This window comes from Lampris incognitus, chromosome 11, assembly GCF_029633865.1.
Source record: "Lampris incognitus isolate fLamInc1 chromosome 11, fLamInc1.hap2, whole genome shotgun sequence".
Classification (NCBI taxonomy): domain Eukaryota; kingdom Metazoa; phylum Chordata; class Actinopteri; order Lampriformes; family Lampridae; genus Lampris; species Lampris incognitus.
In genome coordinates, this window is record NC_079221.1 from 13304827 (window position 1) to 13322873 (window position 18047).

General features: G+C 45.0%; 1 protein-coding gene across 1 annotated transcript in view; it reads left to right on the forward strand.

The window, feature by feature from the left end:
- The window catches only part of mycbp2 (MYC binding protein 2), a 115438-nt gene that overhangs the window by 26344 nt on the left and 71047 nt on the right, over window positions 1-18047 (forward strand). Inside the window, exons 10-16 of the mRNA XM_056289065.1 lie at window positions 8979-9117; window positions 9327-9403; window positions 13056-13260; window positions 13745-13909; window positions 14130-14288; window positions 17052-17256; window positions 17471-17616. Coding sequence (XP_056145040.1) covers window positions 8979-9117; window positions 9327-9403; window positions 13056-13260; window positions 13745-13909; window positions 14130-14288; window positions 17052-17256; window positions 17471-17616 — 1096 coding nt within the window. The remainder of the gene's footprint in view (window positions 1-8978; window positions 9118-9326; window positions 9404-13055; window positions 13261-13744; window positions 13910-14129; window positions 14289-17051; window positions 17257-17470; window positions 17617-18047) is intronic.

Sequence of the window (18047 nt, forward strand, 5' to 3'; positions counted from 1 at the left end):
ATGTAATCCCACCGGTCACAATTGTGACCGCGTGTTTTTTTTTTTTTAATTTCTGGAAATGTCAAAAAAGTATATTAAAAAAAGTATATAAAAAAAACTCTAAAAGTATTGTTGGTTTTGAGCAAGAAATTCAACTTTTAAATGAAAATAGATTGTGTTGATTAAAATTTATCGTGTGGCTAGTCATGTGACTAGTGTGAAAGGTCACATGACCAGATAAATTTACTTCCTGCTTGCGCCTCTGGAAGAAGATGTCTTCCTCAAACTTCTACAAAAGGAAGTAAGTAAAACACCTTAATTAACAGAACTATCATATTTTTTATATATATTCTTTAAACGCTCTACTACTGATATATTTTAAGAATTATACTCCTGCATATATATTTTGCTTGTAAGAGGTATAAATTTGTTAACAGTCACAATTGTGACTGGTGGTATAATACTGTTTCAATTCAAAACACAGGTTTTGGCTTTTAATCCTAGTTATCATTTGTTTTTTCTTACACAGTTTAAAACTACCAGATGTGTTGGACCTCCTAGAGCTACGTAACACTCCAAATGCTGTGTGCGGCATCACCATAATTCCTACACTTGAAAAAGAGGCAATTGAAAGTGATTGTGACAGCAATGGCTCAGATGGGGAGTACCAGGATGAAATGAGCCATTTACCAGGTGGACTATTGAATCGTGATGCAGAGGTGAACTATCTGGAGGATGAGTCAAATATCTATGAAAACCAATTGGTGTGCCCCATCCCCCCACCTCCCACTCCTGCAGTAGTCGGTGTTGAAGCAAACTCAGCACCTCTGCCATATCTTGACGAGTCTCCCACAGTTACCAGCCCAAGAAGGAGATGCCCTGAGGAAAACAAGACCCCACGACACCACAAAAAACAAAACAAAACGGGAAGCATCACTTCAAAATATCCAAAGTAGGTACAGGGTTTTTAAAAGATTGAAATGACCAGCTGTGTCCAAGATTCCAGATTTCGTGACTTATGGCCCAACTGCAGCAGAGTGCATAAACCAAACTAAACCTGATCCAGTTGATTTGTTCCTGTTGATGTACCCTCCTACTCTGAGGGAGCTTGCTGTTGAGATGTCAAACATCTATTCAATGCAAACCAAAGGGAAGATACTTGATCTGACTGTGGATGAGTTGCTGACTTGCTATGGGGTTCTTATCACATCAAGCTACAGTCCTGTGTGGTGGTGGCACATGTTTTGGTCATATGACCCTGATGTCTATCTACAATGAAGCCATCTCAAATGCAATGAGAAGGAATTGCTTTGATGAGATAATTGCCTCAATCCATCTGGTAGATAACTCAAGGGCCAACAACGACCCTTTCTACAAAGTACGGCCCATCTTCAGTGCACTGAATGAGTCTTACAAAACGATGCCATAACTCAAAATGGTTATCGGTTGACGAAAGCATGATATCTTATTATGGCAGGCATGGTTGCAAGCAATTCATCAGGGGCAAATCAATCCGGTTTGGGTAGAAATTGTGGAGCCTTGCATCACCTAAACAGGGGTGCCCAACCTTTTTTGAACCAAGATCTACTTTTACATTTGTCAGCCATCTGAGATCTACCAGCCCAGATATGGAACCGTATTACTGTAATACCCATTCAATACACACGACAAACAAAATAATACAGGCAGTATACAGTATAGTTCTCTGTGTTCGAAAAGTAGAACCAAATGTCGTTCTCTACCTTGGTGGGACCGCTGGCACTGGGAGGAGGAGGCTAGTTTCTCATAGTCAGGGTTGTAGCAGCTGGTTGCAAGCCTTAGGCAGGCCACAAGGTGGTCATCTGTCATTGTGGATCTGTACTTCGACTTGATGATCTTCATGTGAGAAAAAGCAGACTCACACAGATAGGTTAATCGAAAAAGTGCTGTAAAGTTCATGGCACATCTCCTGAGGTTGGGGTACTTTTCCTGCAGCAGTAGCTCCCAGAACGCTCCCTTCATCCCTTGTGTTGCCCTGGATTTAATCTCAATGTCAGTTTGAAGTATGAGGAGCTCATTCTCCACAGCAGGGCTGTCCAGGTGAAACAGTGATGCCACTTTGGAGGCAATGTCATCCACATCAATACTTCCAAATGGAAAACACAGATAGCTGGCAACAGGTTCAATGGATGCAAAGTCAGTAAAGCGCTTATCAAACTCTGACAAGATGTTCTGAACTTGCGCCTCATAATGTGCATTATCATGCTGTGCTGTGTCGTTGCCCTGACATTTAAGTTTTGCCTGCGTGTGAACAAAGTTTTGCAGGTCGCTGCATTGCAGCCTACTTGACAGCATTTTGAACTTGCTTTTAAATGCATTTAGTGAGCTGATTATGTTTATTACATATTTATCCTTTCCCTGTAGTTTTAATTCAGCTCATGCAGCACATGAGATCGGTTAGGAATGCCAAATCCAAAAGCCACTTGTTGTCCTCTAGCTGTGTATATTCGGCATGTTTAGCGAGCTTGAGAAAATCTTTGATTTCAGGCAACAACTCACTGAATCGCTCCAAAAATTTACCTCTGCTCAGCCACCTTACATCCATGTGCACCAACAGGGCTGTGTGTTCTGCGCCTGTCTCCTCCATGTGTGCGTGAAATAGCTTCCTCTGTAGGCTTCTTGCCCTAACCGAGCACACAATCTTCATAGCAATATCCATCACTTCTTTTATGTTTAAGATCTTCCCACACAGTGCTTGTTGGTGAATTACACAATGGTAATTAAGGAAGTCCAGGAAAGAATCACTTTGCTTGCACAATCTAACGAACCCATTAGTACGGCCTACCATAGCAGGTGTGCCATCAGTTGTAATGGAGATGAGTTTTAAAAGGGGCAGTTTATTCAGGTTAATGAATCCCATGAATGCTTGAAAAATATCTTCACCTCTAGTCTGTCCTTTAAGTGGCAAAATAGTGAGCAGCTCTTCTTTTGCGCTCATGTCGTCAAAGGCCATTCTAATGAAAATGCATAACTGTGCCATGCCTACCATATCGGTTGAGTCGTCGAACTGGAGGGAAAAACACTTACATGCATCAAAGTCCTTCAGTTGCTTGTGAAGATTCTCGGCCATTTCCTCACAGTGCCGTGTAACAGTATTCCGGAATAGTTGAACGTCTTTAATGGCATTCACAATGTCCGTTTTATTCTTGAAATCACTGGAGTGCATCCGCAGCCACAGCAAACGCCTCTTTCACAATTTCGCCTTCTTTGAAAGATTTCTTATGCTTGGCAAGAACATGGCTGACGCGATACAATGCTATCATTGCTTGGCAAGAACATGGCTGACGCGATACAATGCTATCATTGCAGCCTTACCCTTGGTATTGGGTCTCGTAGAATTGACTGTTGCGCTGCTAATTGAGACTTCAGTTCCTGTAATTTCTGGTTCGTAGAGCTTTTTTCACTGGGAAATCTGTATCATAGCTTTTGTGCACCATTTTAAAATGCCGCTCCAATTTACCCTTCTTCAGTATAGCCACACTAGCATTGCAGATCAGACAGATGGATTTTGCGTTGGAATAAACAAAAAAAAAATCTTCCTGCCATTCATTGTGGAAATGACAAGTTTTCGATCTTTTTTGGTTTCTGCCATTTTTGTTGTTTGTCGTCTCCGAACTCAAAAGAAAATTCAAGAGAAGTCGATCTTGTTAACGTTAGTCACGGCTCTCGTCTCCTCTTCTCCACTTTGACACTGACAGTGAATGTAAGGTTACGGCTTTATACGTTAGAGCTTGCAAGTGAGATAATTCGCCAATAATAGCTTGATTGATGTTGAATCTGACTAATAGAGGACTAATGCAGACCTTGCCTCTTAACGGTTAGTCAGATTCGATGTCAATCAAGATGTGAGCACAAGGGACTGCCGATGTTTTTTTAAAAAAAATGTATTTATTTTTTCAAAATCTATCTCCATTATAATCATCTCACGATCGAATGGCAATCAGCTTGCGAACGACTGGTCGATCACAATTGACTGGTTGGGTACCCCTGACCTACAGGGTACATGTATCATGGTGGAGCCCTATTGCGAAGTGCGCACACATCTCCCTGAAACTGGCCTAGGACAAGGGCCCAAGTGTAGTCCTTGGTCTAGCCGAACAAGCGGACGTTCTTCCAGGGTGTAACTTTGTACATGACAACGTTTTCACCTCACTTAGCCTCCTTGATGAAACAACAAAACAAGGCTATGGATGTCTTGGCACTCTTGAGACAGTGCCGCCTACGTGATGTCCCTTTCACAGAAGTGAAGAATTTCCAAAAAAACGCCTTATGGAAGTTCTGAGGTCCTTACACAGGGGAAGAGGTACTGGTGTGGTGGAAGGATAACAGTATTGTAACCATGGCAACCAATGCTGCTGAGAAATATTCTGAGGTGCCTGTAAAAAGGTGGAACAAAGAGAAAAAAGCCTACGACGACATTCCACAGCCCATGTATATCCTCACATACAACCAAAACGTGGGGGGTGTGGATCTACATGATCTTCAGGTCTCAAAATACAGGGCTACAATAAGATTAAAGAAGTGGTGGTGGCCAATCCTTTCTTGGTCCCTTCACAGTGCGGTGGTGAATAGCTGGCTGTTCTTCAGAGATGTTGTTGGTAAGGAATGTGACCTCCTGGCCTTTCAGCGATCTGTGTCCGTGTGTCTCCTAAAAAGATATGGAAAACTACCTCTTGGCCATGGCAGAAGATCTTCAATTGCAATAACTGTCACTCAGGATTCTGCAAGACGTGATGGTCAATCTCACTGGCCTGTGAGATTGGAACCGTTTCCACAGATGCAGATGTTGTGACAGCAGCACCGTATATGAATGTGAGAAGTGTGATGCGCCTCTCCACTTTGACTGCTTCAAGTGTTTTCATGGCCAAGTACAACTGGGGAGAAAAAGGGAGGAAAAAAAATCTCCCCCCCCAAAAATTGTTGAAACTTGTGTTATGAGGCTGTGAAATATGTACATTGTTGTTACTGATAGTACTTTGCAGTATGCACTGCTCTAGTACGTTTTGCACTGTACTGTTAAAATTTAACATTATTGACGAATGTCACCCTGTTAAAAAATGTTCAGAGATGATATATTTTATTTTACTTTTTGTTATTTTAAAGTGTTGGATTCTACATGGTGTATAGTTTCCATGTCCTGGCTTCTGTTTGTCATAAATAAATGAGCCTCCCTCAGATGGGTTTGCCAGTGGCAGTGTTTGTATTATTATAAGTTCAAACATGTTACGTGAACAATAGTAATAGTTATGATGAAGTATTTATTTAACCAGGGGGATCCCGTTGAGATTACAAACCTCTTTTTTCAAGGGAGACCTGGCCAAGATAAGTAGCAGCAATTAGAAAGCACAGATACAAAATCACAATTGAAAAATTACACATTTGAAAACACAAACAAAAGACAAATACATTTAGAAAAATTTAAATTACAAGCAGATTATAAAAAACAAGTACATGTTGTGAAATCAACTTCAGGTAAAGTAAATTCGAACCATATCTCATTCTTCAGTGTTGCATATGTTACTGTTATTTTATGATTTTAAATGTGTAAATAGGTCTAATTGAAGAGTTTGTATGAATTCTGACTATGCTGTGTTCCACTGATCACCGAGTATAAAACCCAACATTTCGCTAACCTAACCAACATAAAATCAGAAAGGGCATAAAATTTGTGTTAGGGAGGTCAAAGGAGTAAAATGCATGTACTCAAATTGCAAGAAAACATTTGGGAGTAAAGTGTTAATCATGATCTTATTGATCACTCGCATAAGCAAAATCTTCAAATTGACACTCTTAATTGAATCAATATATCACAGTGCTGTGAAGGGCGCTTCCAGCCGGTCAGTTTGTTACCAGATAACTGGCTGGCTGTATCCAGCTGGCCCTGTGTGCTGTAGAAGTGTATGCATACGTGTGTGTGTTTGTGTGTGTGTGTCAGAAGTGACAGGATGTCTTTGTGATACCTAGCGCCAGTGTCATTTAATAATTTCATAGGATCAAAAAACTGTGGGGATCCTCCAGCATGAGTTCAGGGGTTAAAAAAAACACACTTGTGCAAGCTTGTCATCAGCCTGCTCCCACTCCAGAGGACTTGGGATGTGGGCGGCGCTACGAGATGACATGGCCAGGTTTTTGATGGCTTTGGCGACAGTCCGATTGAATAGGGAGTGAAACTTGTCACCCACCATCTTGTTCCTGTGAATATGCGTTTGTGCTCTGGTGAGGTTAGGCCCCTCCCCTGCCTCTTGTGTGGCAGCTACCGAGAGTAGCAATCTTTTTTTCTTGAATTTATTTTTTCTCCTGTGTGAGCAATCTGCGACCTCCCACTCTCTCTTGTTTGCTCCCTGATAAGATATGAGGTGAGTTATGTGAGTTATTCCTCTTGACTTCCCCGCAGATGCATGTGTCACTTCCTCTGTTTAGGGGCCACAGACTGACTTCATTGTGGAGGGACCCTCAGCTGAGTGCCAGTTGTGCCACAGAGGAGAGTGGCATGACCGTGCCCCTGTGTGTGTGTGTGCACGCGAGTGTGTGTGTGTTGGAAGGGGGTGGGGCTGTTACCACATACGGACATTCTTAAGAGGCTTAATCCCACTGACGGTGGTTATCTGCATAAGTACTTGGTAGTATGTGTGGGGGTGGGGTGGATGTGAAATCCATACGTATCCTCTGCAGGCAGCCCTTCTCCTGGGCAGCAATTGCAAGGCTTAATGAGAGGCTGGATGCAAGAAAAGACAGAGGGTGTGTGGATAGGGGGAGCACGCACACACATTTATATGTATTATGTGCTGGGTAGAACAGAGGATGTGGGTAAATCGTAGGAAGTCTGTAAAATGCCAGGGGAAAGGAAAGCTGAGGGGAGAACAGAGATGAGGTGGACAGTGACTAGAGGGGAGAATAGTGTTAATGAAAGGAGAGACACATGTGTTCTTCTCAGCAGGAGTTGATACGCAATGCAGGACTCTGTGTCATCCCCACCAGCCCCACCTCTATATATCATCCCCTTTTATCTCTCTCTTCATCAGAAGGCGACCTCCAGCATGCACTGGGGCGGTTTGCAGCTGAGTGTGAAATGGCCGGGATGAGAGTCAGCACCTCCAAGTCTGAGGCCATGGTTCTCTACCGGAAAATGGTGGATTGCTCCCTTCGGGTTGGGGATGAGTTGTTGCCTCAAGTGAAGGCGTTCAAGTGTCTCGGGGTCTTGTTCACGAGTGAGGGTAGGGTGGAGCGGACTGGTGCAGCATCAGCAGTAATGCGGACATTGTACCGGACTGTTGTGGTGAAGAGGGAGCTGAGACAGAAGGTAAAGCTCTCAATTTACCAGTCAATCTTTGTTCCAACCCTCACCTATGGTCATGAGCTTTGGGTAGTGACCAAAAGGGTGAGATTGCGGATACAAGTGAATGAAATGAGTTTCCTCTGTAGGGTGTCTGGGCTGAGCCTTAGAGATAAGGTGAGGAGCTCAGACGGCTTGGAGTAGAGCCGCTGCTCCTTCACATTGAAAGAAGCCAGTTGAGGTGGTTCAGGCATCTGATTAGGATGCCACCTGGGTGCCTTCCTTTGGAGGTTTTCCGGGTATGTCCAACTGGGAGGAGACTCCAGGGTAGACCCAGAACTCGCTGGAGGGACTACATGTCCAGTCTGGCCTGGGAACGTCTTGGCATCCTCCAGGAGGAGCTGGAGGGCATTGCTGGGGAGAGAGACATCTGGAGTGCCCTACTTAGCTTGCTGCCACCGCGACCCGACCCCGGAGAAGAGGCTGGTGATGAGATGAGATGATGAGATGTATCTCTCTTCATTTCCTCTCTTTCCTCTGCCTTTGTCTCAAACCTTCTCTTATTAAGCATCCCTCTTAGAAATATCCCCAGGAGTCCTCAGCAGTGCAGTCAGGCCCGCAGTGTTGTCGGGAGAGAAAGCACTGCCAGCTTGAAATGTCCTCTTACTGATCTTTTTTGAAAATCCCCCTTTTCTCCCCAATTGTACCTGGGCAATTATCCCACTCGTTCGAGCTGTCCTGGTCGCTGCTCCACCCCCTCTGCTGATCCGGGGAGGGCTGCAGACTACCACATGTCTCCTCCGATACATGTGGAGTTGCCAGCCGCTTCTTTTCACCTGACAGTGAGGAGTTTCACTAGGGGGACGTAGCATGTGGGAGGATCACGCTATTCCCCTCAGTTCCCCCTCCCCCCTGAACAGGCGCCCGGACTGACCAGAAGAGGTGCTAATGTAGCGACCAGGACACATACCAACAACCGGCTTCCCTCCCACAGACACGGCCAATTGTGTCTGTAGAGATGCCCGACCAAGCCAGAGGTAACACGGGGTTTCGAACCGACGATCCCTGTGTTGGTAGGCAACGGAATAGACTGCTACGCCACCCGGATGCCCTCCTGTTACTGATTTTAAACCAGACATGCACTCATTACAAACGTCTGAACATATTAAATAGACAGGCCCATTCCCCAGTACATAAGCTTGACCATTCACTCAGCTTGGACCCCCAGCAGATAGACCAAGTCTTAATCCTGGTAAACTGATCCGACCGTAGCCCCAGCTTTAACCCCTGTTCTGGGCCAAATCTACAATCTTAACCACACCCGTGACCCCACACCTAAGTGTTGTATGTTTGTGTTTGTAGTGTTGCTGTTTAAAAGTAAGTGTGTGTGGAGTGGAGGTGAGAGACTGTGTTAAAAGCATCGTTTCAAAAGTCCCATGGTCATCATGGGATCGCTGCGCCACTTCTGTTGCCACAGTCAGTAGGGTTAAGTGGATAGCGGGATAGCGCTTGTATCAAATTCTACCTCAAGCACTTAAACTTTAAAAAAAATTTTTTTAGGAATAATTTAGAATATGTTCGGTTAAAGCAGCCATGCAATGTCGGCATATTAGTTTTGATCTTGAAGAGGGCCTTGGATCTCTCTCTCTCCTCAAACTGTTTATCCCGTTGTCCCCAATTCCTGCAGGATGGTTTCGTGGTACGGATCTACGCCACCAGCTCAGACCCGGCCCTGCAGCAAGAGCTGCAGCTGAAGCTGGCGAGGAAATGTCTGCACGCCTGTGGCATCTCTCTGTTCGACCTGGAGAAGGACCTACACATAATCAGTGAGTCACCATTTGGTCTGACACATTTGCTGTTGATTTATTTGCTGTTGCCTGCATGTATGTGCCTTGGGGACATAACACCTGCTGTTTGAAATGTATGTAAGAAAATGATACTGTCATACATCAGTGGTACTGTCACAAATAGGAAAGAAGTGCATCTTGCCAGTACCGCTATCTCTGTGGCTCTAAACTGTGTGTTGTTCTCTCAGGTACTGGGTTTGATGAAGAGGCAGCGCTGCTTGGAGCAGGCAGGGAGTTTGCTCTCATGAAAACTGCCTCAGGAAAGGTGAGAGTGAAAAACCACCTTCTTGATCTGTGCGTGTAAATTTCAAACCAAAAATACAAGACCATGGTGGGCGTTACTGATATTTTTATGCGAGCAGATGTTTGTTGTTGCAAGAGCCCGCATACAAATTTGTTAATGTGCATTTTCCTCACCTGGAGCGACTTCAACAGCTGGGCTCGGAGAGCGTTGGTTTCGATAATGACTGGCCAATTGCTTTAGAGGGTGTGCACACGTGTATGTGTGTGTGTGTGTGTGTGTGTGTGTGTGTGTGTGTGTGTGTGTGTGTGTGTATGAGTGTGTGTGTTTGGTTGAGGGGGCTCTAAATTAATAATGATTTTGTGTGTGTTTCTCCTTGCTGCTGCCCACCAGCTAAATTCAGTCCATCTGTCATAGTTAACATTCTCCCAATTCCCAACATCTGTTTAGAGTTAACTGCTTTGATTTTGTCCCAAGATAAGGTGATAGTAAAGTGTGTTTAAACACCGCTCAGGGGCCTACCTGTTTGGGAAACACAGGCTCGTTCTCATTTTAAATGCTAATTTGTTTTTAAGTGATAGTGGCTTCAGTAATTACCCTTTTTGTTGCTGATCAGTTTACATCATTGTAACGAGGTATGTCTCCTGTAGTAAATGAGGACAGTGCGTTGGTGTGCTTGAAAGCACCCTGGTTGACAAAGAGAATACTGTGTGTCTTGTAAATACTTCTCCCCTTTCCTGTAAATACCTCTCCCCTTCAGCCAAAGTCATGAAGGGGCTTGAAGGCTGAAATAATTGGAATGGTAGGTACTACCCCATAGTACATTGTTAATACCTTGTGAAAGAGACAAGGGCTGCCCTGGAGGAAACATCTGTATCCCCCCCCCTTTTCTCCCCAATTGGACCTGGCCAATCACCCCACTCTGAGTCCTCCACCTCCTCTGCCGATCCAGGGGGGGGGCTGCAGACTACTACATGCCTCCTCCAATACATGTGGAGTCGTCAGCCGCTTCTTTTCACCTGACAGTGAGGAGTCTCACCAGGGGGAATAGCGTGCGGAAGGATCACGCTATTCCCCCCCAGTTCCCCCTCCCCCCTGAACAGGCGCCCCGACCAACCAGAGGAGGCGGTAGTGCAGCGACCAGGACACTTACCCACATCCGGCTTCCCACCCGCAGACACGGCCAATTGTGTCTGTGGGGATGCCCAACCAAGCTGGAGGTAATGTGGGGATTCGAACCAGCAATCCCCGCGTTGGTAGGCAACGGAATAGACCGCCAGGCCACCCGGACAGAAGTGATTTATAATGTGTGTTTGTGACTTTATGGGAAAGGCTGTTGCAGCGATACACTTGTGCATACTACATGTCTCAGTGTTTGACTGTGGGAACTTTTGCAGCAGAGTCAAACAGGTGAGTGTGTGTTTAAAGATACAAAGCTTGAAAAGGATTACATAGTGCCTTACTGTGAAAAGTATTCTAATCATGTAGGTAGTCCAGTTGTGTGTGAGGGTGTGTAATTCTGTGTACTTTGGGTGAACGGGTGTGGTGCCGTTTGTGTCCTAGGCAGATAGCAGCCACAGGCCAGCCTTCTGCATGGCACATTGTCTGTGCAGAGGCCTAATCTCGCAGCAGGCTTTATCTACAGATTACCCTCACCCAGACTGACTGCACGGGTAAAAATAGGGAGCGTTTGACCTGCGACTCGGCACAAAGTTCGCTGGCCACCTGGACTGGAGAATGTAGCTGTGCTCCAGGACTGTGGTTGTCTTATGAGACGAGGGAAAAGGCCTTCGCTGCGCCTGGTCCTCTGTCCTCCATGCATGTTCGAGTTCAACTTTGTCATCATGTCTTGGAATACAATGAAATTCTTGTGCTCTGGCTGTGTCTGCCTTAACACAAAGGACACAAGGACACACCCCCCCCGCCAAAAACAAAAAACAACACTACAGACCTACATACACTATGTACACATGAATTCATACATTGTATACACAATATAGAGAGTTAGCAGTTGGCGGTTATGTCGATGTAGGGCTGCATGATTATGGTTCAAATGATAATTATTTTGTTTAATATTGCGATCACATTTAATTGTTTTATTGAGCATTTTAAATCAACAAAAAAACTGCCTTCACATTCATAATGTATTTTGTACACCTATAAATAAATGTAATGAGATTTTCTTTCCTCCAGAGCAAACTAAACCTGGCAGGAATAGTCGCCACAATCAATGAATTGTGGAAGCCAGTGTCAAAATTGCCATTGATATGCGATTAATTGTGCAGCCTTATGTCACTATCAGATGATTTGAGTGGTAATTGCACGCCAAGCCTCATGAGCAGCTTTTGGAGATGCATCATCACGTAGCGTCCCCTCTCTATGAAAGGGTGATTTAAACCACACATGGGCTCAGTGGCACGCTGACAGTGAGAGATTGTTGAGACTGGAATGATTGTGCTTTTCTGCTTGTCCTCCCTCTCGCTGCTGCTACATAATAGTCCCTGTGGCCTCGGGCTGTTTGATGTGTCATCTAATTGTGATCTGACAGGAGAGTTACTGTTGGGGATTTATTTATTTTTCTGTCTCTCATAATACTTTGTTTTATGAGACCGTCTCTGTGATATCACCAAGAGATCAACTGTAGCAATTGTTTAAAAGTTGTCATGTGTTGATCTACTTGAATCCTGGCCTATAAAGACAACAAAGCAAATTAGACTAATTCCAATAGAAGGGTAGCTGTATACATGATACATACGATACATATGATACATAGCGCATCAACTGACACCAGACATTTTTGAGCCTTCGGTAGATATTGCTTGTTGATTTTTCTTTACTGACATTGCTGCAAAACTCTCTGAGGACTGAGTATGAGCCAAGTCTTTTGGGAGACAGGGTATCAGACATCAACAAAACCACTCAGCCAGGGGCGTCCGGGTAGCGTGGCGGTCTATTCTGTTGCCTAACAACACGTAAATCTCCGTGTTGCCTCCGGCTTGGTCGGGCGTCCCTGCAGACACAATTGGCCCTGTCTGCGGGTGGGAAGCTGGGTGTGGGTATGTGTCCTGGCCACTGCACTAGTGCCTCCTCTGGTCGGTCGGGATGCCTGTTCGGGGAGGGAGACTGGGGGGAATAGCGTGATCTTCCCACACGCTACGTCCTCCTGGTGAAACTCCTCACTGTCAGGTGAAAGGAAGCGGCTGGCAACTCCACATGTATCAGAGGAGATGTGTGGTAGTCTGCAGCCCTCCCTGGATCGGCAGAGGGGGTGGAGCAGCGACCGGGACGACTCAGAAAATAGGGTAATTGGCCAAGTACAGTTGGGGAGAAAAAATCCAAAAAAACGAAACCACTGTGCTGGCTCGGCTCCTGTGTTTCTCAATGCAGGAATGTGTGTGTATGTCTTGTGAGTCCTTTACTTTGTTTCAATCGGAACCATTCATCAACCCCTGCAGATGTATACCAGTCATATTGTGATATTCACTAGTCAATTTATACTTCTAGCCGGTTTCTACACATAGACCCTTTCATCTCTTTAGTGGATTCAGAAGATCTCCAGTTCTCATTCATTTGCAATCATTAATTGATTTTTCCTTAATTAATGGTGAATTTTGAATTTGTGCATTTTCTCCCTGTTTTCTGCCCCCCTCTCTCCCTCCTCCTCCTCTTCTCCTAGATCTACTACACAGGGAAGTATCAGAGCCTGGGCATAAAACAGGGAGGCCCATCAGCTGGTAAATGGGTGGAGCTTCCTGTCACCAAGTCCCCGAAGATCGTCCAGTTCTCAGTGGGTCATGATGGCTCCCACGCACTGCTGGTGGCTGAAGATGGCAGCGTGTTCTTCACGGGCTCCGCCAGCAAAGGGGAGGATGGAGAGTCCAGTAAGACACACCCTCCCTATCTGGAGCTGGTGCTGGGCGATATGGAAAATATTATCAAGATAATCATAGGGAATTTTATGCAATATTGATATCACCATATCTGCTGACATATGCAAACATGCCATGTTTAAGAATCCAGCTGGAGTTCATCGCCTTGAACCAAAACTAGTTTTCAAATAATACTCCCTCAAATATTTCAGATGTTATTTTGTGAAAAACTTTTCTTAACAGATTCTTGTTAATTTAGACAAAACTATGCATCACAATATGACGTTTTAATTTCATCCCAACATAATACTGTTGAAAGATGAAAAACTATAATATTGAATTATTGTACAGCCCTAATTGGAACAGTCCAACAATTACACTCCCAATTATTAAATTCAGCTGATGCTTGGAGTGAAATACTAGTAATTCTTTAAAACGCTATCAGTGTCAGCCTTGTTGTGATTGCACAGTGCGTATCTGTCATTCTTTCCTGCAGCCAAGAGCCGCAGACCACCAAAGCCATACAAGCCTAAGAAGATGATCAAGCTGGAGACCAAGACTGCAGTCTACACGGCCTGCAACAATGGAAGCAGCAGCATTGTCACCAAGGATGGAGAGCTCTACATGTTCGGCAAAGACGCCATCTATAGTGACAGCACATGTGAGTGGGATGAAGGCAAGGACAGGGCCTGATTTAAAAACTCTAGACTTGGGAAAGGTAAAACGCTTGATTCTCTTAGAATACTTTTGGATGGTCTCATTGCCCTGACTGGCAGAAACGTGGTTAGAATTTGCAGTTATTTGTATTTATTTCTCACTTGTTTCCATTGTTAGGAGCATTTTTTTTCACCATTGGTCAAACTTGCTCTTGCTCTCTACAGGCCAAGTGACAGACCTGAAAGGTCACTTTGTAACTCAGGTTGCCATGGGAAAGGCCCACACATGTGTCCTGACCAAGAGCGGGGAGGTCTGGACGTTTGGGGTCAACAATAAGGGCCAGTGTGGCCGAGACACTGGAGCCATGAGCCAGGCAGGAAAAGGTGTGGGAATAACCAACAGGCACACACACACACACACACACACACTTTCTCTCTGTCTCTATCTCTCTCTCGTTCTCTTTTTCTCTTTCTGTCTCTCCTCTCGCGCTCTCTCTCTCTCAATCTAAATGTCAGAGATCCATTCAAAGTGAATGAGACTCAACAGTGCTGTTGTATTAGCACTTTCCCTACTGCCAAACAAACAAAACCTGGTGGAGCCCGAGTTTTACTCATTTATGTTGTACTATCTGTTGGTAAAGGTCTTCTACCAGCTTGTTCTGTCATATCTGCTTGTTAAGACAACAATTTCTACCCGAAACTTGGGTGTCATGATTGATGACCAACTAACCTTTAAAGTTCACGTGGCCTCGATTGATCAGTCATGCCAATTTGCCCCGTACAACATCAGGAAAATTAGACCCTACCTGTCTGAGCATGCAGCACAACTCCTGGTACAGGCTCTTGTAATATCACACATTGACTACTGCAACTCCTTACTGGCAGGTCTCCCTGCATGCACTTTCTAACCTCTGCAAATGATCCAGGACGCGGCGGCACATCTGGTCTTCAACCAACCCAAAACAGCACATTTCACTTCGCTGTTCATATCCCTCCACTGGCTCCCAGTTGCTGCCCGCATCAATTTCAAAACCTTAATGCTTGCTTACATAACAGCAACCAAAATGGCACCCATCTACCTTAACTCCCACATTCAGGTCTACACTCAGTCCCGCTCACTATGCTCTGCCAATGAAAGGTGCCTGGCACTTCCGCCACAACGGGGCGCTAAGTCACCAGCCAGACTCTTCTCTTCTGTCATTCCCCGGTGGTGGAACGAGTTACCAAACTCCATTCAATCTGCTTAGTCCCTGTCTATCTTTAAGAAGAAGCTAAAGACCCAGCTCTGTCTCGAACATCTCCACACCTGATGATATATATATATAAAAAAAAAAAAAAAATTGCTTCTATGCACCTTTGCCTTTATGCACTGCCTGTTGACACCTATGTCCTATTGGACTTGAACCTAGTTTTTTTGACACTTACTTGCATTGTCGCCTCCTGACTAGATCCTTGCTTGTGTCGTATTAACTCTCAGATGTACACTCACCGGCCACTTTATTAGGCACACCTGTCCAACTGCTCGTTAACGCAAATTTCTAATCAGCCAATCACATGGCAGCAACTCAATGCATTTAGGCATGTAGACATGGTCAAGACGATCTGCTGCAGTTCAAACCGAGCATCAGAATGGGGAAGAAAGGTGATTTAAGTGACTTTGAACGTGGCATGGTTGTTGGTGCCAGACGGGCTGGTCTGAGTATTTCAGAAACTGCTGATCTAGTGGGATTTTCACGCACAACCATCTCTAGGGTTTACAGAGAATGGTCCGAAAAAGAGAAAATATCCAGTGAGCGGCAGTTCTGTGGGCAAAAATGCCTTGTTGATGCCAGAGGTCAGAGGAGAATGGCCAGACTGGTTCGAGCTGATAGAAAGGCAACAGTAACTCAAATAACCACTCATTACAACTGAGGTATGCAGAAGAGCATCTCTGAACGCACAACACGTCGAACCTTGAGGCAGATGGGCTACAGCAGCAGAAGACCACACCGGGTGCCACTCCTGTCAGCTAAGAACAGGAAACTGAGGCTACAATTTGCACAGGCTCACCAAAATTGGACAATAGAAGATTGGAAAAACGTTGCCTGGTCTGATGAGTCTCGATTTCTGCTGCGACATTCGGATGGTAGGGTCAGAATTTGGCGTCAACAACATGAAAGCATGGATCCATCCTGCCTTGTATCAACGGTTCAGGCTGGTGGTGGTGGTGTAATGGTGTGGGGGATATTTTCTTGGCACACTTTGGGCCCCTTAGTACCAATTGAGCATCGTGTCAACGCCACAGCCTACCTGAGTATTGTTGCTGACCATGTCCATCCCTTTATGACCACAGTGTTCCCATCTTCTGATGGCTACTTCCAGCAGGATAACGCGCCATGTCATAAAGCTTGAATCATCTCACACTGGTTTCTTGAACATGACAATGAGTTCACTGTACTCAAATGGCCTCCACAGTCACCAGATCTCAATCCAATAGAGCACCTTTGGGATGTGGTGGACCGGGAGATTCCCATCATGGATGTGCAGCTGACAAATCTGCAGCAACTGCGTGATGCTATCATGTCAATATGGACCAAACTCTCTGAGGAATGTTTCCAGTACCTTGTTGAATCTATGCCACGAAGGATTAAGGCAGTTCTGAAGGCAAAAGGGGGTCCAACTCGGTACTAGCAAGGTATACCTAATAAAGTGGCCAGTGAGTGTACGTCGCTTTGGATAAAAGCGTCTCCTAAATGAAATTGTAAATTGTAAATTTCACTTCTTCTTCAAACTCAATATCTGCCTTATTTCTAATTTGGCTGCCATGGTGAACATTTTTCCCAGAACATTCTGACTTGACAGTAATAACTGAAATGAACAACTACGAAAGTGTCCATGGTTTAGCTATTTCCTTAAATCCGCCATTGATAGAAAGTATCAAAAAAGTTAATATGTAAATCTTAAGGATTGTAGCTTTGAAATGGCAAACTTATTCTTTGGTCGGTCTCTCTCTCTCTCTCTCTCTCTCTCTCTCTCTCTCTCTCTCTCTCTCTCTCTCTCTCGCTCTGTGTGTGTGTGTGTGTGTGTGTGTGTGTGTGTGTGTGTGTGTGTGTGTGTGTGTGTGTGTGTGTGTGTGTGTGTGTGTGTGTGTGTGTCCTCCCACTGTAGCTTTTGGTGTGGAGAGCATGGCCACAGCCATGGATGAGGACCTGGAAGATGAGCTGGAGGAGAAGGAGGAGAAAAGCATGATGTGCCAGCCGGGGATGCACAAGTGGAAGTTGGACCAGTGCATGGTCTGCACAGTGTGTGGGGACTGCACCGGCTATGGAGCCAGCTGTGTCAGCAGCGGACGGCCAGACAGAGTAGCTGGAGGGTGAGTAGTCACCTCACCGTGAGGGAAGAAAAATGCTGCTTGGCAACTAACATGTTGATTTAGCTAATTTTGATGTTTATTTGTCTGTCTGTCAGTTGATGAGCATCCGTTTCTGCTTTTTATTTTACCTTGTCTTATTTTCTAGTGTCTTGTTTGCTGTGTTGTATATTGTTGTGTCAATATCTCTGCTGCTGTGTGTTCCTCCTCATGTCAGTATTTGTGGCTGTGGCTCTGGGGAGTCAGGCTGCTCAGCGTGCGGCTGCTGTAAGGCCTGTGCCAGGGAGCTGGATGGCCAGGAGGCCCGGCAGAGAGGCATTTTTGATGCTGTGAAGGAGATGATCCCACTGGACCTGCTGCTTGGTATGCCCACTGATCTCTAACTTTCGTGGCTTTGGGTTCCCACTGTTTTAGCCTGTCATTCATTCAGTATTTACATTATGCATTGCTATTGTTTAAAGTGGTGTATTATAGCCAGAAGCGACTGCCTGGTTAAGTGTGTTCTGTTACAATCCTGCTTATTTTGGAGCAACATGTATTCAGCTTTATTGGTATTTCTATTTTTGTGGTGCTGCTTATTGTCTTGGGTCTGCTCCTAAATAGCCCAACTTAACCAGAGTTTTGCAAACTAGCTTTATATGCAGCTTTGAGCCTGGCCAGAACACAGCTTATGTCGCTCTTGTTAAGAGTATTTTCTGCGTCTGCTCTGACGCGGTATCGTGCACACCTGCCATTCATTCCTCATGTCTCATTTTGTCCTTGTGTTGTGTGGAGTCGTGGCTTGTCCTTCATGT